General features: G+C 41.4%; 1 protein-coding gene across 5 annotated transcripts in view; it reads left to right on the top strand.

Moving 5' to 3' along the window:
- Nucleotides 1-26,469, top strand: part of CHID1 (chitinase domain containing 1) — a 353,433-nt gene that overhangs the window by 273,980 nt on the left and 52,984 nt on the right. For 3 of the 5 annotated variants that reach the window (XM_043517842.1, XM_038407227.2, XM_043517840.1), the window contains exons 12-13: nt 271-313; nt 2,345-2,610. The exons of 1 other annotated variant lie outside the window; for it this stretch is intronic. In XM_043517842.1, the coding sequence (XP_043373777.1) occupies nt 271-313; nt 2,345-2,443 (142 nt within the window). In that variant the 3' untranslated portion in view covers nt 2,444-2,610. Of the gene's footprint in view, nt 1-270; nt 314-2,344; nt 2,611-26,469 lie in introns of those variants that run through there. One more of the 5 variants, XM_043517844.1, reaches the window with a different exon arrangement.

Here is a 26,469-nt window from a genome sequence, read left to right as displayed (position 1 = left end):
AAAGGTTACTTCTGCAAATCATTATACAAAGCTCCCTTCCTCGGACTGACTTTCTATTTTCATATTAACTCTTGGGTGTCAATAATACTGTGTTCTCTCATTTTTAGCACCAATAGAATTCACAGTAAAAACTCAGGTTTCTCAAAGCTTTTCTGGGGAAAAAAAAAAAGGGGAAACTTACTTTAACCTCTGTCAGCTGAAAAACCTCATAAAATCTACCCACCCCAATGTCAAAAAGGTGAGTGACTATTTTCTTCTTGTGCTTTGCAGAAGTAAAGGAGGGAAGCATGTTGTCTTCTACCCAACATTAAAGGTATGTCTATGTCCCTTCTTCTGATGAGAAGGGGATAAGAGAAAAAGAGGGAAGATGGTGGGTACTGCTTTGCCTCCTTTTGAGGGAGGGAATCCTTTGTTTTTGTTTTTTGTACAAGAGGCCACTCTGTCACTAGATTCTCCCACATCAATTTAGGGCTTCTCCATGTGGAGAGTTAGTCCCCAGCTAGCTGAGTGTAAATCTACAGTCCACTAGCCTGCCGCACACTGAGTCACTATTGTGGACCCTGCTACTATGCACTAAAAGTTCCCCGGAGTGCTTTGTCCTCTACTGCTATTTTAAACAGAGAGAAATGTAGCTCAAAGTGTACTAGGGAGCTTTTAGTGCACAGTATCAGGCTCCACACACCGCCAGTTAGTGCATGCGGCAGACTAGTGCACTGTAGATTTACACCCCAGCTTGCTGTGCATTAAGTCTATATGTGGACAAACCTTAGAGACAGGACTTGAAGGGTCAAGTGGAATGGAAAATGAGTTTATAATGAAAGTATATTAAGCTTAGAAAAGAAAGTGCCAAATTGTAAATGACTCAACCATTATGAAGCCATCAGAAGCCCACATTATGCAAGTGGGAGAGCAGTATTCCTTTCAGCCTCATGAGCACCTTTACCACCATTGGCCCTAATGTAGACAGGATGTGAAAGTGTTTATCACTGTGTTAAATTCTTCCTTGCTAGTACTGGTGGAGCCACATGGGGAAGTGCTGAAAACCCCAGGGCAGCTGCACCTTAGCAAAGACAGATTGCACTGAAAGTTGTCCTGCTACATTTTCCTGGGTCTTGCAGAATGCTTTTATCGCACTATTGGCAGACTCCATCTGGGTTTTGAACATAATTCCTCTAATTTTTTTGGAGAATTCTTTCAAGTATTCTTTCATCTTTGAATAGTAGATGCTGTACTGTGGCAATTGGTGTATTTATACACACGTAAATAGAATTTTCCTTCCATTTTTAACAGGCTGTAATGAAAGGTTTAGAGAGATTTCTACACTGAAGCAAAGCTGAAAAATCACTCATATAAAAGCAGTTAAATCGGCTAGTGACACCAAATTGTCTTTTAGCTTCCCCTCTCACAACCCAGTTTCTTCAACTTCATCTTAATTAGGTAGTTATAGGTATCTTGTCTGCTCAAATTTTGACTCGTTCAGACTTTGTAAAAAACAACCACAAACCCCAAGACAAACTGATATATTCCTGATTTTTTCAATTCCAATGAGAACAAGTTTTAAACGCTTTCCTGTAGTGTTTGCAGTTCAAACTTTGCAGCATTGCACTAGTGCAAGAGAATCTGAAAGTGGACTAGAAAAATACTTATCTTGATTTCTCCAGGCTGAGAGAAATGCCAAACATAAAATTGCTAAAATTCTTTCATTTGTAATAATCTAAAATTGTGGTTATAACATAGATAAGGAATCTTTTGTTGTTGTTTCTGTTTGGTTTGGGTTTTGGGGTTTTTGTTTTTGTTATAATTTTTTTCTTAAATACTAGCCTGACAGTATCCCTTTAAGATGTAATTTTCTGTGTGAGTTTGCCCTGAAAGATGAGAAGAATGGCCTTGGGTTGGAGATGACATTCTGTAAACACAGAATATTTGCTACGTGACAAGTTGTGTTAATTGATTTAAGACTTCTGGGAGAGTTAAAATTCCTGGTGACACAGTTTTCGAAGTGTGCATTGCAGTACATTGTGTAAGTGATAGCCCGAATAAAAATACTTCAGTGCATAGTTCAGAACATTGTTTACTTCAAGGCTGTTCTGTATGTCCAGTTAGTCAGCATATGCTAGGTTGATGCATTAAAAAATGCCCTAGCTGGTGGGACTAAACTGGCTCTGCACTTATTGACCAGTGAATACTTGAAACTATAGTCTCCTGGCATCTGGGCCTAAGAAAAAAATAATTAAACAAAAAAATTTGTTACGCATTGTATCTAGTGCTAAAAAGAGAGGGCTGCATGCAGTTCCTAATGTTTATATTCAGAAAAAACTGATTATTTTCTCTATCCTTTTCTTAGTCCATCCAGTTGCGCTTAGAACTTGCAAAGGAACTGGGGACTGGAATAGCCATCTGGGAGCTGGGACAAGGCTTGGATTATTTTTATGATCTGCTTTAAAATTGCAGACTAATTGGAGAGACTTCATTTGCTTCACAGAGACTGCACATTCAATTAAGTGAGGTATTTCTGGGAAGATGGTTTTTTGTTTTGTTTTTTTTTGTAATTTATATGAAATCTGTATGGAATTTGTATGTTCCCAATAAAGAACCTGTTCTGAATTACTATACAGCTTGCAACACATGGTTGTGTTTGAGAAAATGCACTGAAGCAAAAGTTTGTTGTAAAACCTTTGCTTTATACAGTCATTAAAATAGACCACCATCAAGGGAACACTAGACTTCTCATAGTTTTCATGGACTATCTCCTAGAAGGAAATAACACAGACAGTTTAAACCTTCTGACCCATGTTTAAGATGTAGATGACTTATCTATCAGTGGTAATCGGAGAAGTAAGTGAATGGACCTACCTGTCTGGTTTGTGCATGGCAAATGTAATGTCTCAGATTTTGTACAAAAACTCATTTGTAAACAGGTATTGGTCTTTATGTAATGGTAAGGTAGGCATAAAACTTAAAGGGGAAAAAATTAATACATTTCTACCAGGCTGGTAGAGAATCAAACACTGACTAACACCACTTTGTTCTGTTTGTTTTCTGTATTTAGCAAATCCCTTAAGTAGCTCAAAACCATGGTAATTTTTTATTCTGGACTTGGTTCTAAAGTTACGTGTTGTTCACCAGACGGTTGTCTGACTACTGTCTTATCCTTAACCTGCTGGATGGATCGCTTTGTAGTAATGTATTTTGCATTAGTCCTTAATTTGAGGAAATCCTAACTTCTAGCACCAAAGGCCTTAAAAATGCACTTGGGAAGTAAATAAAATTAAATGGCTAAGCATTCATGATCTGATTTTCAAAGATGCACCTCTGTGTCTCATTAACTTCAGTGGGTGCTCAACCCCTTTCAAAATAAGGCTGTGAATCATTAATCCAACTTGTTTGTGCTTTGGGAAGCCTGCAGAGGGGACCTCTTAAAATGTGATCTGTCAGTTCGTTGCGACTGCTTTTGCTATAATACTTGACCACCTAACCTTCTTAAAAGACATAAAAATTGATCTTTTTTATTTAACCCCTCCCCCTTCCAAGATAGTGATTCACACTTACAAGTTTCACAAGTCCTGTATATTTAATGAAACATGCACTAATATGAGATGCCTTGTAGGAAGCTAAAAAGGGAGTGCTGAGAATTTGAAGGGGGGATATTGATAGTCTGTAGAGATCCCTATAGATCCACTGATGTTCTTCTTGCCACTCATAGCTCTCACTAGGATAACTGCTCTACTTCCCAATCACCTCCCTTGCTAGTAATTAATCTCAGTGGGGGTTTTATCTACTCCCGCTGGTTTCAAGGAAATAAATCCCACTGTAATCCACCAGTGATTAAAACCCTATTGATTTTCACCTCTCTGATTTAGTTCTGGCATCGCTCAACTCTTCACATTGTAAAGTATCCAACAGGGTTTACTAATCAGGGATCTTTCTTCCTTGCCATTAGTACCAAGGTAATTTGCTTTGTGAATCCTCTTGTTCAGTTAACCTGAACTTTCTAGTTCAGTCAAAAGCAATTTAAAGTAACATTGGCAATAGGATCTAGAATAGCAAATGAATTTAATTCCACTCTTTTCCTCCTTTCAATGGAATTACGAAGCTGTTTTGTTTCAGCACTCAAACGATAAATAAAAATTGTAACAGGTTGTATTGTGAGACTCATGGATATTTTTAGACTAGTTAGCTAGAACTTTCAAAATTCGAGGATGAGATATTTTTAGGCTAGTTAGCTAGAACTTTCAAAATTGGAGGATGGGGAAGTAAACAATATTTCAGCTCCACTCATGGCAGTGGTCAATGTATATATTTTTTTCTTCCCACATTCTTTTCATTGCTGTCTTTTATATTCCTTGACTGTTTGCTGTGAAGCTCAAGTATCACATCTGTCTTCCAGCTGAGCTGCATGTTTCGATGAACTGTCCTCCCCTTCCTTGCAGATGGAATGAACACAGACAGATCAAACTAACCCTGCTTATATCTTGACAAATAAACACCAGAAGAGAAGTGCACTTTGTAGTTAGAACCAGGCATAGTGTAAGTACTTCAGGCCACAGATGTTGCCTTTTATCTCTAAGGTACCTTGCACATTTATGACAGGTTTCAGAGTAGCAGCCATGTTAGTCTGTATTCGCAAAAAAAAAAGGAATACTTGTGGCACCTTAGAGACTAACAAATTTATTTGAGCATAAGCTTTCGTGAGCTATAGCTCACTTTATCAGATGCATTTGGTGGAAAAAATGCATCCGATGCATTTTTCCACCGAATGCATCCGATGAAGTGAGCTGTGGCTCACGAAAGCTTATGCTCAAATAAATTTGTTAGTCTCTAAGGTGCCACAAGTACTCCTTTTCTTTTTGCACATCTATGGTGTTTTATAAATAATACACCAGAAGAAGGAGGCAAAGATACAATCTTTCATTAATATGAACGTCTCTTCAGTACTAAAATATACCCCCATGCAGTATAGTTAAATGAATGAATGTTTGTTTTTTATTTTAAAGGCAACAAGTAAACTGACTCCTAATGTGGCATGTGGATTTCCTTCTCCACGTGTATAGAATTAAGCACTATTTGCTCTGTGGGGGCATAGACGGTTCTTCTTTCTTGGAAGCATGTATTGGCTACATATGCTTTGTGGGGACAGGGATATTGGACCTATAGAATCAGTGGTTGACCCAATTTAGAAATCCTTTGTTCCCATTAAAATAAGTAACATCTGTTGTACCACAAGGTGAAGTGGCCATTCTTCTAGGTAAGAAAGTTGGGAGGAGGGAAGGGGACAATGTGAAGTGAAGGGTGATGGGAGAAGAAAAGCCTTCGAACCACTCTTCAAATTTAAACAAGACTTAATGAAATGTCATTAGCTTTTTTTAGGGTTTGTATGATGATAGAGAATAGCTTTTGCAGTTTGTATGGTGGGCTGTCAGCCTTTTTTTGTATCTGTCTATAATGACTGTTCATTGGAAGCTTAACTACAATCTCTTCTGGTTATTTCCTTAGGGCTTTGGGGAGTGTCTTGTCATTAGAGATTACAATTCTGATTAGTATACAGTGCAATTGTTTTTGCCTTCAGTCAAACAAAGAGCAGCGCAATATGGCTGGGTTCCACTTCTCCTGCAGCTTAAGAGACGGATTGCAGCCTAAATATTTTATAGCTTCTCTTTTTATCGAGTCAATTTTTGGACTACCCCAAGTTTAATTATTTCATTGAGTCATCAACATAAAAGTTCTTCAACAATTTCTGATATCTTTGTGAAGCAAAGATTGCCATCAAAGCCAAAATTGGGCCTTGTGTAACCTATCGGCAGAAACATTTATGTAAGTGTGCATCTCTGTGTGTCAGTGGCATTTCAAGATTACTGGCATTTCAAGATCAGCTGTGTTGGAACAGCTATCACCTGTATGTCAATTGTTTCTTCAACAGAAAAAAATAAGCAGCATTCGGTTAACAACAAGTAAAATGTTTATGCAGAAAATGACCATGGGGTAAATAGAATCCCACCTACTTAACCTAAATCTACGTGCTACAAGTAGACACTTGAATGTCTTATTATGACTATAACTTTACAAAAAGTCACTGTGTAAGCACCAGTTTTTATTAAAATGTATTGAACCTTTTTTTTTAACTGGTTTGGTGATTACATTTTTAAGGAATTGGCTGGAAGCAAATTTCAAGAACCACTACATTTACATTGGAACCTAAATATTTCCAAGGCAATTTCCCCTAGTGCACTTGTACAATTTATCTTTGTCTTAGCATTTTCTTTAAAAAAAAAAATTTTACTTCTGTCCCAAGGAACACTTGCCGCTGGTGCAGAATTCACAAAAGAATATCTTTTGACCAACTGTCTTCTTTCCATCAATAGCAAAATCCCTGCTAACAAATTATTGGAAACTTGATGACCTGGAGGCTTGTTCCTGAAAGATGATTGACCCTTGTCATCAAAACTTGTGTGAAACTAACAATAGTGGTTTAACACATTGATGAGAAATATTCAAATTCAAACTTGGGCATCAGTGTTGTACCTGGATAGAATCTCAGTATCTGCAAGAGAACCAGGAATCAACTGGTCAGTTACCTACACATGGTACTGGGATGTCCAAATTTTGATCCAGTCAATGTGCTCAGTTAAAGGAAGGACACAATCATGGTAAGATTTAGGAATTATTTCGTGTAGGATCACAGAATACAGAATTAATTTTTAAAACAGCATCTCTGCATAAGAATGCTCAGCTCTCTAAGCCTTGTAGGCCACATTTCCAGGGTTTTACCTACCCATATCTCTCTTGAAGAGAGAGGCACTTGAACTCGTGAAAATGTTAATACCATTTTTAGAGTATTGATGCCCTAGAAGTTTAACTCTTCTGATTTTGTTTACGCAATGCTGTTTGGTATTAAAGAAATGAAAATAATTGCAGAATAGTGTGTGCACATGCTAGCCACACTATCTCTGGTGCACACAATGCAAGATATGTGGGTTGTTGCACCGATTCTGTCATTCTAAGTGTAATGACGACAGACCCCAATTGTTGGCAACTGGGATCAAACCTGGGACCTCTTGAGCTTAATTCATGAGCTTCTACTGCCTGAGTTAAAAATCATAGCTCTGTTAGCCAAGGCTTATCGATGTCTGGCTGATCTAACAGCCACTAGAGGGGGACAGAGCACCACACCAAGCAGACATGAGTTACATCAGTACAGTTGTTTGGTGCAGGTTCCAGATATCCATGGTGTGTTGTCTGCTTGCACCCATTTGTGATTTTTTGTTTGGGTTGGCTGCTTCAAATATTCTGCCTTGCACAAAGATCTGTGTATGCGTTATAAAAGTCTGGGGCTATATTCTTGCCCTGCCAGATACTGTGGCGTCTTCACCAGCAGCTTCTTTGGATCTGGAAACTTAGAGGCACTGTAGTAAGCAATACCACCCATTCTGCTCAAGGAGGTAAGCTTGAATCTATACTTTTTCACTATTTACTCAATACATTAGTCATTTTTTATTTTGAATTTCTTGTAGAATTTTGTTTGCAGTTGCATTAATGGATTCTTTTTCTCTTTTATTTCTCATGATGTAGAGATGGAAGTAGTGCATGCCCTTCCATACACCCCAGGGACCTCCCATCCCCCACCTAATGCCATGTGGCCTTGAGTCAGGTATATTGCTCTTTGGGGGAGCAAAGGATTCTGAGGGGTGCAGGGCACCATTGTGAGATAAGTGGATATACTTGCAGTTAGAGGGGGAGATGAGCCTTGCTGTAGAGCTGAATTAATTGTGTAGGAGATACTGCTGAGGTAATAAACTGGCAGTCTCTGCAATGAACAGCAAAGTATTGGGGGCTGAGTCTCTGTCCTCATCTAACCATTGATTTGATCCTTTGATTTTTTTGGGGTGGGGGTGAATTCTTGTGGGACAGAAAGGTTCAGAAGTTTTAAGGAAATCTTATTAAAATTTCATTTTTTTATACCTTTGTGTCCTCTGGTTGGGTACTGGGATATTGACAAAGTCAGGACAATCCATGCAATACTTTTGGTTCTCTCAGGTCTGCATGCAGTCAGTAGCTGAGTGGTTTGGTAGTCAGAGTGCCAGTATGCTGTGCTGTTCAATTATTTCGGAGCATTGAGGTATTACGCTGGGAGAAGCGATTGTACCACTGCCTCTGCAATGTTTGCTTTTCCTGTCCCACCTGTCACTGCAGTGATATAATGGTGGATGTAACAATAGGTTATAGAATCATAGACTGGAAGGGAGCTTGAGAGGTCTTCTAGTCCAGTCCCCTGCACTCAGGGCAGGACTAAGTATTATCTAGACCAGTGGTTCTCAAACTTTAGCAACCCAAGGACCCACATTTTGATTTTCTCCAATTTGCCCAGAACTGGCTACAGTACTCCAGGTTAGCCTTGCTCATAGCCGCTGCATCTACACTGACTTTTTTCCTGCATATTTCCAGCCATTTCTGTCACGATGGTGGGAGCACTACTGTAGACCAGACGCTGGTGGTGTTACTATACTGTTATCAGGTCCTGCTGTGAGCAGGATTGGACTATGCAGAGGTTAAGGCACCCTGGCCAGTGTGCACTAGTGCTAGCACTAGAACAGGAGATGCACCAGCTGGAGATTTTCAGAAAAGTCACTGTAGACAAGGCTGGCAAATGCAAACACCTAAGTGGTGTCCACTACTGTACCCCACTGCAAGCACTTCTGTTTGGACACATTGTGCGTAATGGGTTCTCTGGGATGTTGCAATTGCAGTTGCAGTTCTAGTCTAGATACAGCCCAAGAGCAAAGACTTATTTTTTTTCCAAAGAACTAGGTAAGCTGCTGGTATTTTTAGCTTAAGTTAATGTAACAAAGCATTTTATTCAATTACCTCTTTAAAATAACACTAAATGGTCATCTATTATATCAGTCCTTTGCGTGCTGCTTTCACTTTTTAACTTAAAACTTTTTATTGGAATGAAATTACTTTTGCTGTTGGTTTGGAATTGTTTTTTATGGACTTTCATTTTCAAGCAATGTGCCAGAGTTTCAAATTCCATTTAATTCCTTTTAACTGCATTTAAAACAATTCAGAGATTGTAGCTGAATACAAGGCTGCAGCTCTACAGAGGAGATTGACTAATCTCATACCTTGAGAGAACAATTTAAGAAGTTTATTAACAATTTAAAAATCCCAAGGACTGAACTATACCCTTAGTATTATTCGTTTTAGATCCAGGGATTGTGATACAAAGAGAGAATGTGCAGTAAGTTTTAACAGCCTGTCTGACTTCCCCTTATGCACATGCATCAAGTGTTTTAATGAAAGTGGAGATTTGTTATACACATAAAATGGGAAGAAAATGTATATTGCAACTGAGGAGGTGGTGGAGGGAGACAATGCTGGGATATGAGAGGTATGTTACATGACTAAAATAGCATCCTTATTCTTATTGCAAGTATGAAAGAGGAAAGATCTGATGTGTATACCTGATGTCAGAGGAAATTATTGCACGTGTGTGAGATATTAGATGGGGTGTGCTAGAGTGTATTAATGCACAGAAACAACATTTTATTTCTAACAATAGTGTATTTCCGTAACAGAGCAGTGTTTTTGTGATCACAAAGTGTCAAATGGCTATTATGATTGAAAGACATTTGTGTACTTTCTAGGGTTTCTAATAATTATGGAAAGATCCATGTGTAAATTTCTCTTGCATTCCTTAGCAGGAATCTATATTTAAAGGATTTGGAATAGAGGCATCTGACACCTTATTAAAGGAAAGAGTTCTCTACTGGCCACCTGGAGCTATTCAACATTTTGCAGTCTTACTCATCTAGTGATACCAGGAGTGCTGGAACTAGAGGTACTGGGGGTGCGCCAGCACCCTGTGACTCGAAGTTGTTTCCATCATATGCAGGGTTTATAGTTTTGTTCAATGACTTTCAGCTCATTTGTAGTGAGGCGGTTGAATAAATTCCCCCCTCCCCCCAATATAACTTTTTAGACTCCTTGCCCTTGGGTGTAGATTTATATCTCCCCTGCTGTTCACACTCATTTGCTACTGTCACAACCAAGGAATTGAACAGTACTCCACAGAGATTTTGCAAGCTCCAGTATTGCTTCATTTATGGCGGGGGAAAGAGACTCTCTCTTGGAGGCTGAGGGTTGAAGAATGTCCACTAACTTATGGGTGTTCTCCAGAACAAATTCTGCTTGAATACCCATTAACAATGCCATTTGTCTCAGGAGGCCATGATATGATTTAAAATCCTCCAGTACTGGAAATGAAGACTGGGGCACCACAGCAGCATCTGGTGAAGAGGAAGAAGGGGGAAGTGGAACCTCTTTGGGGAATATATCTGACCTCATCAAGGGTACAGGTTGCATGAGGTCAGAGAAAGGCCCTCCCACACAGGTGGCACAGGCGACTCCGGTGCAGGCACGACCAGAAGAACAGGCGATCTGACTCTGGAATGAGCAGACAATGGGGACCTCAGAGACTAAGGAGCCTTCCAGGGATTTCAAGGAAGTTGTTGTGGGTAGAGGTGCAGCACTGGTGACCAGCAGGAGCTGGGTCAGGAATCTTTGTCCCTACTGTGGGAGCAGTACCCATCCTGGTAACGATGGTTGATCTCCAGGTGGCCTCAACTAGCTCCAAAAACAGTACCAGGAAGGTGAAAGGAGAGGGAGACGTCTTTGCACTGTATCCTGAAGATTCTGTCAAGTAGTTTGGTGGTAGAAGAGGAGCCACACCAGGTGGAATTAACAAATGGCCTGAATCATCCACAGTCCAACACGTGCTCATCAGCACCACTATGGAACAGTTGAAGGCATCAGACTTGCTTACAGTACTGAAGTGGGCATCAGTGCTGAAGATGAAGTTGATACCAGACCTGCAGATGTGGTCTGCACCGGAATTGTCATCAGTACTGAAGTTAGTATCTGTTGTTGCCAACATTGCTGTCATCAGTACTGGACTCAACAGATGCCCCTAGGGCTTAACCAGAGTCAACAGCATGGAGTCTTATTGATCATTCCTCGGTACCAGCAAGTGGGTTAATGGCCTGGTTCTGTCCTGCATACAGGAAGACTCAATGCTAATCTGCACCCTCGTAGACATGGAGGAGGAATCTCTCCACGCTCTGGGGCAGTCCAGTCTGGTTTATGGGTTATCTCTTCCTTGGGGGACCATAGGAAGGGGAATGATCTCTCTTCCTCTTAGGCAAAGAATCTTAGTGTAGATGTACACCCCAGTCCATACTGGCTCAGGTATTCTCTGGAGGGTCTGATGATCTGCAGAGGTCCCCAACACCAACGCAGGCCTCATGGCCTGCTCCATAAGGTGCTACTTAAACACAAGTCCCTTGCCACCTGTGTTCTCTTCATAAAGAACTTGCAAATAGAGCATCTTTCCTTAGTGTGTCCTTTCACTAAGGCATGATAAACATTGAGTAGTGGTGGGGGGGTCACTAGTTGGTATAGCAACCCCACACAATGGACAATGTTTGAAATCCGGAGAAGGCATTACCCTGGCCTATGCTCTAATAACTACGCTACATCAAACTAACACTTAAATTACTACTAAGCGAACTTTTTAAAGGAAAAACACCACAGAAACACTGTGATAATGAACATGACGTGGACACCACACTGTACGCTCCGACTCAAGCCACAAGTGTTGAGAAGGAACTGAGTGGGGAATTTGGAACTGAGCACTTCCCTGATGGTCACTGCTAAGCAAAGTTCTCTAGCTTCAGTGCACTGGATGTGCGCACCCCTGAATGGAATACATGTCTGCAACTACGTGAAGAGGAATGCATCAGTAAATGCACTCCCTCACCTTGTATACACTAGACAGATTAGTACCTGGATTATAACAGCTATCACCAAGGAGTGCTGTATTGAAGTAGCAATAAGGCAAATGCTGGTGTAGACAGAACTCCCAGCTCTGAGCAGATTTTTATGATACTGCAGTAATAATGCCCAAGTCCTGTCTACACTAATAGGTTAGTATTACTGCAGTTGCACTGTTGTTGACTTATGCTATGTTGAAAGTATTAACTTGTCTAATGCAAATACAGCCTCTTACGGCTTTGTTGTTATATGCTGGTCTAAGATAGAAACCTGTAAGAAGTTAGGGCAGGTATTCTGTCCATATCACTCCTTTGCTAGCTCTTCAGAACAGATTGTAGCCAGCGGATACACTATGCATGTACATGAGTGTTGATTTTTCTGTTGCTGGGGCTCACCCATTGTGGAAGCTGAGACTTCAAGATGGGTAGCAGGTTTAAAACAAATAAAAGGAAGTTGTTCTTCACTCCGCGCACAGTAGAACTCCTTGCCCGAGGAGGTTGTGAAGGCTAGGACTATAACAGGGTTTAAAAGAGAACTGGATAAATTCATGGAGGTTAAGTCCATTGATGGCTATTAGCCAGGATGGATAATGAATGGTGTCCCTAGCCTCTGTTTGTCAGAGGGTGGAGATGGATGGCAGGAGAGAGATCACTAGATCATTACCTGTTAGGTTCACTCCCTCTGGGGCACCTGGCATTGGCCACTGTCAGTAGACAGGATACTTGGCTGGGTGGACCATTGGTCTGACCCAGTATGGCCATTCTTATGTTCTTAAGAGTGATAGAATACATAATGTGAAATACTTTCTCTCTTCCTTTATGGTGTCTTTTTTTACTACTGGAATGAACTCTTCAAAACACCAAGTGTCACTTTCACCGGGTGAGGCAGTGTCACACCTTATTCTTATCACCCTTCATGCTGTCCTCTCAACTTCCTGTTTGGTGTTTGGTTTGAGATATGACTTCTGTGGTGAGAAAGATAAATCCTTTAAATTCCCCTACAGTTTTCTCCTACATTGTTGAACCTCTCCTTTCCAGCACCAAGGAATAGGATGACGTGGTGTTTCTGGCCATAGCTTTGTGAGAAATAAAAATAATATTCTGATTATATCACGTGAAACTTTTTAGCAGAGAATAAAGTTACCATTGAGTGAATGTTGTACATATTCAGTGCCTGCCCAGCTATGCATACCAATGTGTAATTTGAGTTTCAAATGCTTACAATATTTAACTAATTCATCATATATATGTGATGAGTTTTTTTATTTGCAGCAAAGGACTATAGGTGCTCACCATTGTAGGAGTAATAGCTGTATTGCAATAACACCTAAACTGCCCAACTTTGTGTGTGGACCCATTGGGTTAAGCACTGTGCAAACATATAATAAGAGAGAGGCCCTGCCCCAAAGAGCTTACAGTCTAAATAGACATGAAGGGGATGGTGCAGACCAATATGAAGTGACTTTTCCAGCAGGTCAGTATCAGAATCAGGAATAGAAGCCAGGTCTTCTGATGTCCAGTCCCATGTCCTATCCACTAGACCCCCACCGCAAAAGAGAGCATCCGGTCCTTTTTGAGCTGTGTTGACATTGTGATGATCTTCTTAAAATCATTCACTTGAAAACTAATCTCCCTGTGATGAAATGTGCATTCGTATATATTTTGGTGTGAGAACACAGAGCAAAATCAACATACTTAAATTCTGAATTATATAATAACAACTGATCAGTTCCTCCCTTCTACATTATATAATAAAAGAAGCTTGCTCGATGGAAGTGATGGCAAGCAAATTTAGAAAGTATGAATGGAAATAGTTATTTGTACACTGTGCAATCAGGGTGAGGAATTAACTGCCACAAGAGGTCATAGAGTCAAAGACGGTTGCTAGATTTTAAAAAGGGCTGGGTAACTGACCTATCATGAAAAGAAAAGCAGTACTTTTCTGCACCTTAGAGACTAACAAATTTATTAGAGCATAAGCTTTCGTGAGCTACAGCTCACTTCATCGGATGCGTTTGGTGGAAAAAACAGAGGAGAGATTTATATACACACACAGAGAACATGAAAAGAAAAGGAGTACTTGTGGCACCTTAGAGACTAACAAATTTATTAGAGCATAAGCTTTCGTGAGCTACAGCTCACTTCATCGGATGCATTTGGTGGAAAAAACAGAGGAGAGATTTATATACACACACACAGAGAACATGAAACAATGGGTTTATCATACACACTGTAAGGAGAGTGATCACTTAAGATAAGTCATCACCAACAGCGGGGGGGGGGGGGGGGGAGGAGGAAAACCTTTCATGGTGACAAGCAGGTAGGCTAATTCCAGCAGTTAACAAGAATATCAGAGGAACAGTGGGGGGTGGGGTGGGAGGGAGAAATACCATGGGGAAATAGTTTTACTTTGTGTAATGACTCATCCATTCCCAGTCTCTATTCAAGCCTAAGTTAATTGTATCCAGTTTGCAAATTAATTCCAATTCAGCAGTCTCTCCTTGGAGTCTGTTTTTGAAGCTTTTTTGTTGAAGTATAGCCACTCTTAGGTCTGTGATCGAGTGACCAGAGAGATTGAAGTGTTCTCCAACTGGTTTTTGAATGTTATAATTCTTGACGTCTGATTTGTGTCCATTCATTCTTTTACGTAGAGACTGTCCAGTTTGGCCAATGTACATGGCAGAGGGGCATTGCTGGCACATGATGGCATATATCACATTGGTAGATGCGCAGTTTCCATCCCACCATCAACCTCAGCCTGGACCAGTCCACACAAGAGATCCACTTCCTGGACACTACAGTGCTAATAAGCGATGGTCACATAAACACCACCCTATATCGGAAACCTACTGACCGCTATTCCTACCTACATGCCTCTAGCTTTCATCCAGATCATACCACTCGATCCATTGTCTACAGCCAAGCGCTACAATATAACCGCATTTGCTCCAACCCCTCAGACAGAGACAAACACCTACAAGATCTCTATCATGCATTCCTACAACTACAATACCCACCTGCTGAAGTGAAGAAACAGATTGACAGAGCCAGAAGAGTACCCAGAAGTCACCTACTACAGGACAGGCCCAACAAAGAAAACAACAGAACGCCACTAGCCATCACCTTCAGCCCCCAACTAAAACCTCTCCAACGCATCATCAAGGATCTACAACCTATCCTGAAGGACGAGCCATCGCTCTCTCAGATCTTGGGAGACAGACCAGTCCTTGCTTACAGACAGCCCCCCAATCTGAAGCAAATACTCGCCAGCAACCACACACCACACAACAGAACCACTAACCCAGGAACCTATCCTTGCAACAAAGCCCGTTGCCAACTCTGTCCACACATCTATTCAGGGGATACCATCATAGGGCCTAATCACATCAGCCACACTATCAGAGGCTCGTTCACCTGCGCATCTACCAATGTGATATATGCCATCATGTGCCAGCAATGCCCCTCTGCCATGTACATTGGCCAAACTGGACAGTCTCTACGTAAAAGAATGAATGGACACAAATCAGACGTCAAGAATTATAACATTCAAAAACCAGTTGGAGAACACTTCAATCTCTCTGGTCACTCGATCACAGACCTAAGAGTGGCTGTACTTCAACAAAAAAGCTTCAAAAACAGACTCCAACGAGAGACTGCTGAATTGGAATTAATTTGCAAACTGGATACAATTAACTTAGGCTTGAATAGAGACTGGGAATGGATGAGTCATTACACAAAGTAAAACTATTTCCCCATGTTTCAGAGTAGCAGCCGTGTTAGTCTGTATTCGCAAAAAGAAAAGGAGTACTTGTGGCACCTTAGAGACTAACAAATTTATTTGAGCATAAGCTTTCGTGAGCTACAGCTCACTTCATCGGATGCATTTGGTGGAAAAAACAGAGGAGAGATTTATATACACACACACAGAGAACATGAAACAATGGGTTTATCATACACACTGTAAGGAGAGTGATCACTTAAGATAAGCCATCACCAACAGCAGGGGGGGGAAAGGAGGAAAACCTTTCATGGTGACAAGCAAGGTAGGCTAATTCCAGCAGTTAACAAGAATATCAGAGGAACAGTGGGGGGTGGGGTGGGGGGGGAGAAATAACATTGGGAAATAGTTTTACTTTGTCTAATGACTCATCCATTCCCAGTCTCTATTCAAGCCTAAGTTAATTGTATCCAGTTTGCAAATTAATTCCAATTCAGCAGTCTCTCCTTGGAGTCTGTTTTTGAAGCTATCATGAAGCTATCATGAAGATTGGTCAGTTGATTGTCTGATTACAAAACATAAAGTAAGGATAATTGAGGCTCACATTCTAGGCCATTCGCTGATGGTTGGCAGGAGGAGGGAAGAAATACCCTGCCATCCACATTACACTGAGAAAATTGTCTTCAATGGGTTTGAACAGACATAACCAAAGGAAAATTTGGCCATACAACTGGAGTTTAGTAGTAGTTCTGTTGATGAATCTCAAGCCAAAATAAAATCCAGCGCACTCTCCCATAGTTGTATTAGCTTTGCAGTGCCAGCAGGAATTAAAAGTAGTAAAAATGTATTTTTTCCCCACAAAATAAAGACGTGTTTTGGAATAGACAGCAGATATGCTGTCTAAGGAAGTGCCATTTTTACATACACTTTTCAGAGTAGGTCTCCATTATATAATGACATAGCAATAACAAGTTTTTATTGATTCTGCTGCTTTCTGATTAATGCTTTTTTGTTGTTTTCCTTTGTTTTTTAGGGTATGTTGGTTATCATTGCATCACTTCTTTGGGGGAATTTTGGCAGTCAGTGTTTGAGTTTCAAAGAATTCCCTTCTAAATCTCAGAACAAAAAACAAAACAAAACCCAACAAACCTTGAATTTAGCAATCAGTATTCTACAATGCAGAGGTCAGGCACTTACATTTGTATTGCCTCTCTGGTGGCAATGAAAGGTTCTCACCCAGAATGATTGGAACTGCCAACAGAGTGGGATAATGGGACAACTAATTGCATACTAAAATGTTTTAAAATTCTGAGTAGAATGGCTGGCAATAGCAGCACTAGAAATTCACAGCAACTAGTAAGCGATCTAAATTCTCTGTTCCCTGCTTCCCTCCCCCGGTCTTGTATTTCCTTTGCAAAATGTCAGTTCTACAGTGTAAGCAGTGGAGATGTAATACACCATAAGCAACCTTTTTCTTGTCCATATTGCACAAATTTACTGCATTTTGAGGGATGACATTCAATTTAATCCCAAAGTTATCTGCTTTCCACACAAATTAGCATCCCCTCACTTTTATAGTTGAAAACTTTCATCAGAAGTAAAAATAATTGTGAAGCTGAGGTTAGTTATTTACGCTTAGGGATGTATCCCACAGCATTTTAAAATTCCTGCATAAATAATTGTTTTAGTTTGGATCTTTGTCATGCATGGTGTCCCTCATCTGGGGCTTGGCAGGTTGAAAGGTATGCACTGATCTGTCTGTATGCGTCGCCATATTCTGAGAATTGACTGCACTTTCTTGGCTGGAGAGTAAATTCCTTCAATTCCTAGGTGCATTTGGAGAAGGCTTTGAAGTTTGTGATGGGGTTTGTGAGGAAAAGTGTTCCCTGCTTAGTTTGGAGTGGTGCTCCTCCAGTGCATTTCTGCCAGGACTAAGTTAGGCATCGAGAATCAAGACTGATAAGGAAAGGAATTAAATTATGATCAGAAAAATCTCCAAAACCTTACACTGAGGAAAATAGAAGCCTTGGAAAGGCAAACTTTCCTCCCCTTTCAATGAAATAGTCACTATAGCAGTTCAATAATTGAGATGCCATAAAGAAGATGAAACACTGCTCATTTTATTTAATGTACCTTGGGTTGTTGAGCAGTGTTACACAGTTACTCTCCTGTGCTTACAGAAGTAAAATGTGATTTTTTTTAGCAACACATTTCACTTCTTGGTTTTTTCATAAAAGTAATTCAGTGATATTTTGTAACCTTCTCTACATAAAGCAATATTTGTTAACATCTCAATTTTAACTAAATTAACTATTTGTAAGGAATGATGTTGTGGAATAAATTTTCAGGTGCATGCATGTATGAATGTAACACTGCTGCTATAAATATGAAGTATAATATTCACTGAGAGAACCCTTAAGATGAGGTAGCAAGCTTAGAAGAAGCATTTTAGAATCAAACCTCTAGTTTTTTCAGAAACTGACCTGCAAGCCCTGCAATTGATCTTTTGATCATTCATTAGTTTTAATCTGGTGACTTTTCACTCCTAAGAACATTGTTTGTTCACTGCACCATGGTATGGACTGGTTTCAGAGTAGCAGCCGTGTTAGTCTGTATTCGCAAAAAGAAAAGGAGTACCCGTGGCACCTTAGAGACTAACAAATTTATTAGAGCATAAACTTTCGTGAGCTACAGCTCACTTCATCAGATGCATTTGGTGGAAAAAGCAGAGGAGAGATGGTATGGACTGGAACTAGAAAGAAGGTGGAGATCCATGACTTCCAGGTAAATTTAGAGTAGGTGTACTGTCGTCTTCTCCTTGGGGAGCTATGCTTGGATACAATCTCAGAATTTTTTGGTAGTTTATCTTTGAGCTGCTATCACTCTTGTAAATAAAAACCTTAAATAAAATGCACACACACCATATATGTGTGTGTTATGGAGGAACTGGTAGTGTTTCTATACTTTAATGTTGAGTTTTGCATGTAAGCAGTTAGTGTGTGGGTTTGTGTTTATATATGTTGCTCTAACCCTTGTTAATAAGGGGTATATCTTACAGTGGAAAAAATGCTTGTAGGATCCTGATTGCTAGTCTACCCCTTCCAATGCACAGTACATCTTTTAGTTTTTGGAAGCCTTAGATATTTTCTAGTCCTTAGCACATTTGTTGGCCACTTCAGTACATGTAGTTTAACTTGATTTTTATGAAATGTTAATTATATTAGTCTTCTATGAATGATGAATTACCACTGTTTACTCTGAATCGATGGGTATTCACCAGGCACATACATGACACAGGTCTGGTAAATTTGAGGTTCATCCCAAAATCAAACCACCGAACAACCATGTCTCCACTGTACCTTTGCATTATAGGACCTGCCTATGCTAGGGAATTTTTTGAAAAATGTATCTCTGGTGCAAAAGCAGTTCAGCTTCCCCTGTGTTAGCTACAGAGCAGTCTGGCTGCAAACACAGTGTCCTCTAACCCTTCTCGAAGCAGGTGCCTAAAAGTGTGTCTGGTGGCCAGTCTACACTAGGGTTCCCAATAGTGGTAATGCCAGTAGTTCTGCAGAGCTTCTTGTTCCTTTTAAAGTATTGCTCTCACCATGTTTTCCCTCTGTACTCAGACTGTGATACATTAGGTCTAGTTAACCCCTAGTTTGAGGGTGTATGGACAAAACCCCAAACCATCTATTTGTTTCATTTAAAGCTGTGTGACTCCCAAATATTGCCTGCTGGTTGAAGGGTGGGCAGCTGCCCATTACTCTGATGGCCTATACAAGTCTAGGTGCAGGTAGGGAAAATTCCAGTTTAGGAGTGTACATGTGGATGAACATATTGCTCCTTCTCCCTGTCAGGAGGGGAGTAGGGATTTAAACCTGCCAACTGCCATGGGGACTGCATGCATTGAGCAGAGGTGGATTGTGGACAGCTGCTAGTCTGGGATTTGGTAAAGATGTGGACAGGGCCTCCCTCTGTGTTCTCCATTAGGGAGACAGCCAGGGGACCCCTAAATTCTTTTCCTGCTTGAGAGAGTTGAGAACTTACCTAGATGTGACTGGTGGGGGGAGAGCAAGGAAAGTAGTAGAACTGAGGAGTTCAGGAACAGTGAGGAGCGCACGCAGCTCATATTGAGAACAGTGTAAGAATGGGAGTCGGGCTTGTGAGGTCATTTGGAGTCACAAGGCCTGTTGTGTGGATTTCAGAGCTGTTGATCTCGGGAGCAAGCCAGACTTGCAGGATCTGTGTGGCATAAACTCTACCCCCTAGTCACAGAACTATTGCAAGGAAAGAAAAGGGGTCTTGTCCTGGAAATTATGTGGCCATCTGGCCCATTGTTGTTTAATGTTGGATCAAATGTCAACAACAGGTAACAATAAGAGCAGCTAAAACATTTCATCCTGGTGTTGTTTCCCCAGTTAGTTCAGCATTTTGGTACATCTGAAATGAAACAGCTAGAAAAACAGAATGAAAAATAATGGATATTGCTACTTGGGGTGGGGTGATTTGTTTGTTTTGTTAGGTGGAAAAAAGACTTTTCAGGAAATCTCACCAATGGGCCAGGTTTGTGTTTAAAAAAAAAATCTAATATCTGTATTTTGGTCTCTCTTTGCTTTTGAACTGTAGAATATCGCAGGTGATCTCTATCACTGTGCAATAAGGAGAAGGGTTGATCAAGCATCAGACCTGCTGATGTGCCTTGTACTTCATGCCAGGCATTAATCTCTCTCAGTTTCCCTATTCAACAGCTCCCATCAGAATTGTCAGTGCAGTGTGAATCCTACAGTGAACCTCTTTCCAGTGGCAAAGTTGGTATTTCAAGGAAGGGAGGAATATGAGTTTTTGTCCTTCAGAAGCAGGACACTGGCCGGTCTGTGTCTAGACAGGGGAGAATGTGACCTAAAGAGACATAGTGGCTTCTTTTAACGTAAATGGATTTATTATATAGCCTTCCTACTAGTCCAGGGACATTTGCCTTTATCTAATCTCTCTGGAAGATATTTTTTTTTGGTAGTTAGAAAATGTTTCTTCTGTGCACTTTTTAGGATTTTTTTCAGTCATACCCAAGTACTTACGATTAAAACCTTAATGTTTAATAAGCTCTTTTATTGTTAGAGAGAGAAAGACAGCGAGCAGTGGCAATTTGCGATTGGGCTGGCAGCTCCATGGATTAATACAAATATAAAATTGGATTTAAATCCCCAAATGATAATCTTTAAATATGTGTAGGCATTGTAGCTCTGCAATTCTCCTGGGGAATCAGCTTCTTTTCTGCTTCAAAAACTGCATTTAAAACATAACTGAAACTTCTGAACAACCTTAGCTGTTGGCGTGGTTTCTTTGGGACAGCTTTTGTACTGGTGCTTGGATTCCTCCTGGGCATGTCTGTTTATTCAGACCTTCACCCCATGAGGTCTCTCTTCATATTAGTGTTGACCCCAGATCAATTTTATGGAGACCCAGAGGAGCTGTAGGGTGGAGATGAGCAACTCTCCTACCTGAAGAGAGAACTTGCTGACACTTGAAAATAAACAAACATTGCTGCGTGGAGATATTAAAGGTGAATGCAAAGATAAAATAATAATTGAGTCAAGCCTAGAGATGTGTGCCGCCAATAACCCCGTTCAGCATGAAGATGAATTTTAACTTGCCTTTTAAAAACTATTCACCCCACCCTGCTCTGTAAGATCCTCTGGCACTTTCTGATTCACTTAAACATTCCAGCATTGCAATATCGTCTGACATCAATAATACCAGCCCTACCTACCCATAGTGTTGATGTGGTCACAACATACTTCATTCTGAGATGCTATCAAGTGAACCAGAAAACCACAATATTTTACAGGAGGAGATCAATTAAAAGACAATTAACCACTATGCAGAGTGCCTCTGATAGCTGAGTTACTGGGAATTGTGCACATATTTATGGGGATTATCTCTATTTTCAGTTTAACTTTTCAGTTCACCATTAATGTGCTCTTAAACATGTAGGAAAACTTGAATTTTAAGGGAGATCTCACTAAATGAAAATGAAATAAACTTGCACCATCAGCAATAACAATGAGAATATCATCCAGTATTCTAGTTTGCATACAGCAATAGCTCTTCTTGTAAACATGGTGCTGGGGCATTCAGCTAGTCAATAATAGATCATGTTGACCAAACACTCTTAGGTGCTCTGTAATAGCATTTATGTTCCTGGTGATCAACTTTTTTAGCCTACAGGACACCTGTGCTCCATGTATGTCTGTGAACTGGTGACACATTGCCTGATGGGACACTAGGTGGGGAGGGCTCTGAATTACTATAGAGAATTCTTGTCCAGGTATTTACCCGATGGGTCTTGCCAACATTCTCAGGGTCTAACTGGATCACCATATGTAGGGTTGGGTAAGTAATTTTCCCCTGGGTCAGATTGGCCGAGACCCTGGGGGTTTTTCACCTTCTTCTGCAGCATGGGGCCTGGGTCACTTGCTGGTTTAAACTAGTGAAAAGGATGAATTCTCTGTAACTTGAAGTATTTAAACCATGCGGACTTCAGTAACTCAGCCAGAGGTTATGGATCTATTACAGGACTGGGTGTGTGAGGTTCTGTGGCCTGCGATGTAAGAGGTCAGAGTATAGAATCATAGAATATTAGGGTTTGAAGATACCTCAGGAAGTCATCTAGTCCAATCTCTTGCTCAAAGCAAGACAAACACCAACTAAATCATCCCAGCCAAGGCTTTGTCAAGCTGGGCCTTAAAAACCTCTAAGGATGGAGATTCCAGCACCTCCCTAGGTAACCTATTCCAGTGCTTCACCACCCTCCTAGTGAAATAGTGTTTCCTAGTATCCAACCTAGACCTCCCCCACTGCAACTTGAGACCATTGCTCCTTGTTCTGTCATTTACCACCACTGAGAACAGCCAAGCTCCATCCTCTTTGGGCCGCCCCTTCAGGTAGCTGAAGGCTGCTATCAAATCCCCCTTCACTCTTTTCTTCTGCAGACTAAACAAACCCAGTTCCCTCAGCCTCTCCCTGTAAGTAGATGATCACATGGTCCCTACTGAGCTTAAACTCTGAGTCTGTGGTGCACTGACTTTTTTTTAAATGTCTTGGAGCCCAGAATTTTTCCCCTCACACTTAACTTACACACAAGTCCGTCCATTGTTCCCAGGGTCACATTCCATTGGCCGTGAATGCTGTGTCTGGCTGGGGAAGTATTAAAGATTTGTAGAAACTAAGAGGAGGAAACGTCTTGTTCCCCTCACTCTTTGGTAACCATTTCCACATCTCTGGTATTCTTAAACAGCCATGAGCTTGAGCTGTCTAGGAAGAGGAGTAACCGGGGATTTCACTCTCAGGTTAGAGAAGGGGCAGGAGAGCTGTGGGAACAGGATGAAAGCAGAGTGCAGGGAAGAACAAATGAGCAGTATTGTAGTGCAGAGTCTTTAAATCCTAGACATTGCTTAAGACTGCTTGCCTTTCTCCAGACATCGCCCGTCACATTCTGCAGTTGCAGGCAAGTTGTGTGTCTGCCCATTGTGAGATGCTGGCTGTGTCTAAGAGATTAGTTGCCACGGGCTGCAGTTCTAGAAAACCAGGGCACCTTCCAGAGCACATCACTGCACTTGACGTTGTGTGGAGCTAAATAATAGATGTTTGGATACCACAGTGCTGAGCACTGTGCGGATTGGGGGGGGCGTGTCTGTGTCAAACCTGAGAGAACCCACCATCTCTGAATTTATTGAAAGCTTGAAAAAATGGTTTGGAGCATGGGTTGGAGGGGGGAGGAAAGAGCAGTGTTGAGAATTGGGTTTCTCCTTCCCTCCTTTCCAAGTTAACCCTCTCACATTTCCATCCCCGATTACACCCTTGGCTTCCATCATCAATTTTCTGGTCTCTCTCCTGACTGCAACCTTCCTTCATGCACCCACCCCATCTCTCACTCTCCATTTTCACTCTTCCACACAGATCCGCCCCAGGTGTCAAAGCTTGCTGTTTTCCCTCTCCATTCCCTCTCGCACAGTGAGAGTGTGTAGAAACGGGTTCAGGGCAAGGGATTGGGGCAGAGGAGGGGTGCAGGGTGTATGAGGGGGCTCAGGGCAGGGGTTCAGGAGGATTGCATCATTTTATATGAATAGTTGGGATTATGTTTTCCAATGTGCATTACTTTGCATTTATCAACATTGAATTTCATCTGCATTTTGTCGGGGTGCAGCAGGGGGCTCAGGGCAGGGGGTTGGGGTGCAAGGTGCAGGCAGGGGGCTCAGGGCAGGGAGCTGGGGTGCAGGAGGGGTGCGAGGTGCGGGCAGGGGTGCGGACTGCGGGAGGGAGCTCAGGGCAGGGGGTTGGGTTGCAGGGGTGCCACGGGGCTCAGGGCAGGGAGTTGGGGTGTGGCGGGGGCTCAGGGCAGGGGGTTGGGGTGCAGGAGGGGTGCAAGTTGCAGGGAGTTGGGGGATGGGGTGCAGGAGGGGGTTCAGGCTCCAGCCCGGCACCACTTACCTAAAGCAGCTGCGGGGTGGCAGCAGCGTGCACCTAAAGAAGTTCCGGGAAGCGATGGGCACCACATCCCTGCGCAGCTCCAGGGAGGGGGGGGCACAGGATTCCGCGTGCTGCCCTTGCCACGCCTCCAGGTACCTCCCCCGAAGCTCCCATTGGCCACGGTTCCCCGTTCCTGGCCAATGGGAGCTGCGGGGGGCGGTTCCTGGAGGCAAGGGCAACGCATGGAGCCCTCTGCCCTCCCACCAGGCCCCCAGGGACATGGTGCTGGCCGCTTCTGAGAGCAGCATGGGGTCTGTGGCACCATGGGGGACAATCCCGCAGTCTGGATCCAAAGCCCTGATGGGCTGGATCCGGCTCATGGGCCAGAGTTTGCCCACCCCTGCCCTAGATCCGTCACATCAGGTAAAAACTAGCAAAGCCCTATTCCACCAACCTCAAAAGTGCACGTATGCATTTGAAATAAGACCTATGGGAACAATTCTGATCTGTGGTGTTTTTCAGATATTCTGTATCACAGGTGTTAATTGTCTGAACTATGATTTAACTTCATAGCAAGTTAACTGCATATGTATATGATGCACTTGCTGTGGGTGAGGTTCCTGGCTAATCGGGTGAAGAGATGACCCCCTACTCTGTTAGCCTCTGGAGAAAGGTAAACCAAGTCTTGATAATTTCTTCTAGTTAATAATACTTGGTGCATATACAGCAATTTACATGTTCACATCAGTGGCTACTGAGGGCACTTGGTGCCTGGCATGTCTTAGCCCTTTGTAATCTAGATGCTTGTCTGTTGTGAAGGCAAGTGTAAACAGCATTGGGGCAGAAGGCAGTGTTGAAGCAGCTATGTACATAAGCACCATAGTCAAGCATATTTTTAGAAAAGCAAGATGAGGTGCACCTGAATAGACTCTCAACAAGCCAGTTCCTGAAATCCATTTATTTCAGTGGTAGTCATTAGTATCTCCAGAATGAGTCCTTTTACACCTAAAACTTGTATCACTGCCAGTATGGTAAAATAAATACAGAAACAACAACACATTTTAACATTCTCTTTTTTATGTTGTACCTTGTACAAAAACTAATTTTGTATTATATATAATTATATACATAGTTATATTTTTTGTTGGCTGTCATTGAATAAAGTCACATACTAACAGTTCCATGAGAACGTATTGGAAGGTTCATATTGAGTAAGGATCTCATTCCTTTAGTCACAAATACGGGAAAGTCTCTATTTAAATACCTCTGTGTTAACAAAAGAGGTTGTACATAACCACTTATAGACCAACAATTTCCAAAGAGAGCAGTTTTATCCATGGGTTGATGGAGAAACCGTATTAACTGATAAAGCATTTCCACATTAAAGGAGCATACAGTGTTGGGGATTGATGGCTGTAAGGTTACCTATATAGTTATTATTGGCTTATATTGATTTAGGCATTGGTGGATGTATGCCTATTAACAGTCTGCCAACTATTGGAGGAAGTGTAAACCAAGCTCTTCTTCCATGAAGACAAAAGTAACATTTTCTACTGAATAGAATAACCGGTGTTGGTTATATGGAGAAGTATTTATAGAGTAAGGAGCATGGCCATAGGCAGAAAAGTGATGGTGTAAGAATGGCAAATACATGCAGCCATGGGCCAGGTTTTTTTTTTTTTTTTTAAAAACAATCTCTCAAATTGCATTTGCAATGTAATGTGTAATTACCTGATTTTTCCATGTCAGCACCACTAGTAAAATCTATGAAATCCAAATCTACTTCCAGTTTGTCAGTCCCAAAATTTTGGGTGCAGTTTTAAAGGCTAGGTTGAGGCCTGTTGGAAAATTTACCCTAATATAATCTCTCAGCACTGGCAGGCCACAGAAGTACAAACTATTTATTCTACCTTAATAATATTGTCAAGTAGGTTTGGGTTCCATGGGTTTTACTAATGGTGGTGAGGTATGAAGCAGAGTTTCTCACATCTTGATTTTTCAGATGGCATGCTAGGTATTAGCTTGTTCTAACTTGGTAAATTGAGAGAAAGTAATTGGAAAATCAATAACAAAAGAATATGGAAGGTTTTGATCTGTAACCATGCACTCTTCTGTCCTTTTCTACACTTGTAAAATATGGATTCCCAAACTGGGTAGTTAAGTAGGGGGTTTTTTTGTTTTTTGTTTTCCCCTCTTTCCTCTTTTGGAATCTAATTGCTTATCTCAAGTTTTTAAGCTACCCATAAACTTGAGTTGAGTGTAGTGTTCAGGAAAGATGACACCTGGTAAAATCTCATTCAGTTGACTTACTTAAACCTAAGTGAATTACCCAAATGGGCGGGGGGAGGTCACTATCCATTTGACAAAGACCTTGAGTAGAGATGCTGGCAATGCAAAGATGTCTGGTGGTAAAGGATAAGACAGAAATTACATGGGAACTGTAGAAGAGGGCAGGCTGAG

The sequence above is a fragment of the Dermochelys coriacea genome, chromosome 6 (assembly GCF_009764565.3).
Source record: "Dermochelys coriacea isolate rDerCor1 chromosome 6, rDerCor1.pri.v4, whole genome shotgun sequence".
Lineage (NCBI taxonomy): Eukaryota > Metazoa > Chordata > Testudines > Dermochelyidae > Dermochelys > Dermochelys coriacea.
This window is presented reverse-complemented; position numbering and strand designations above follow the sequence as displayed.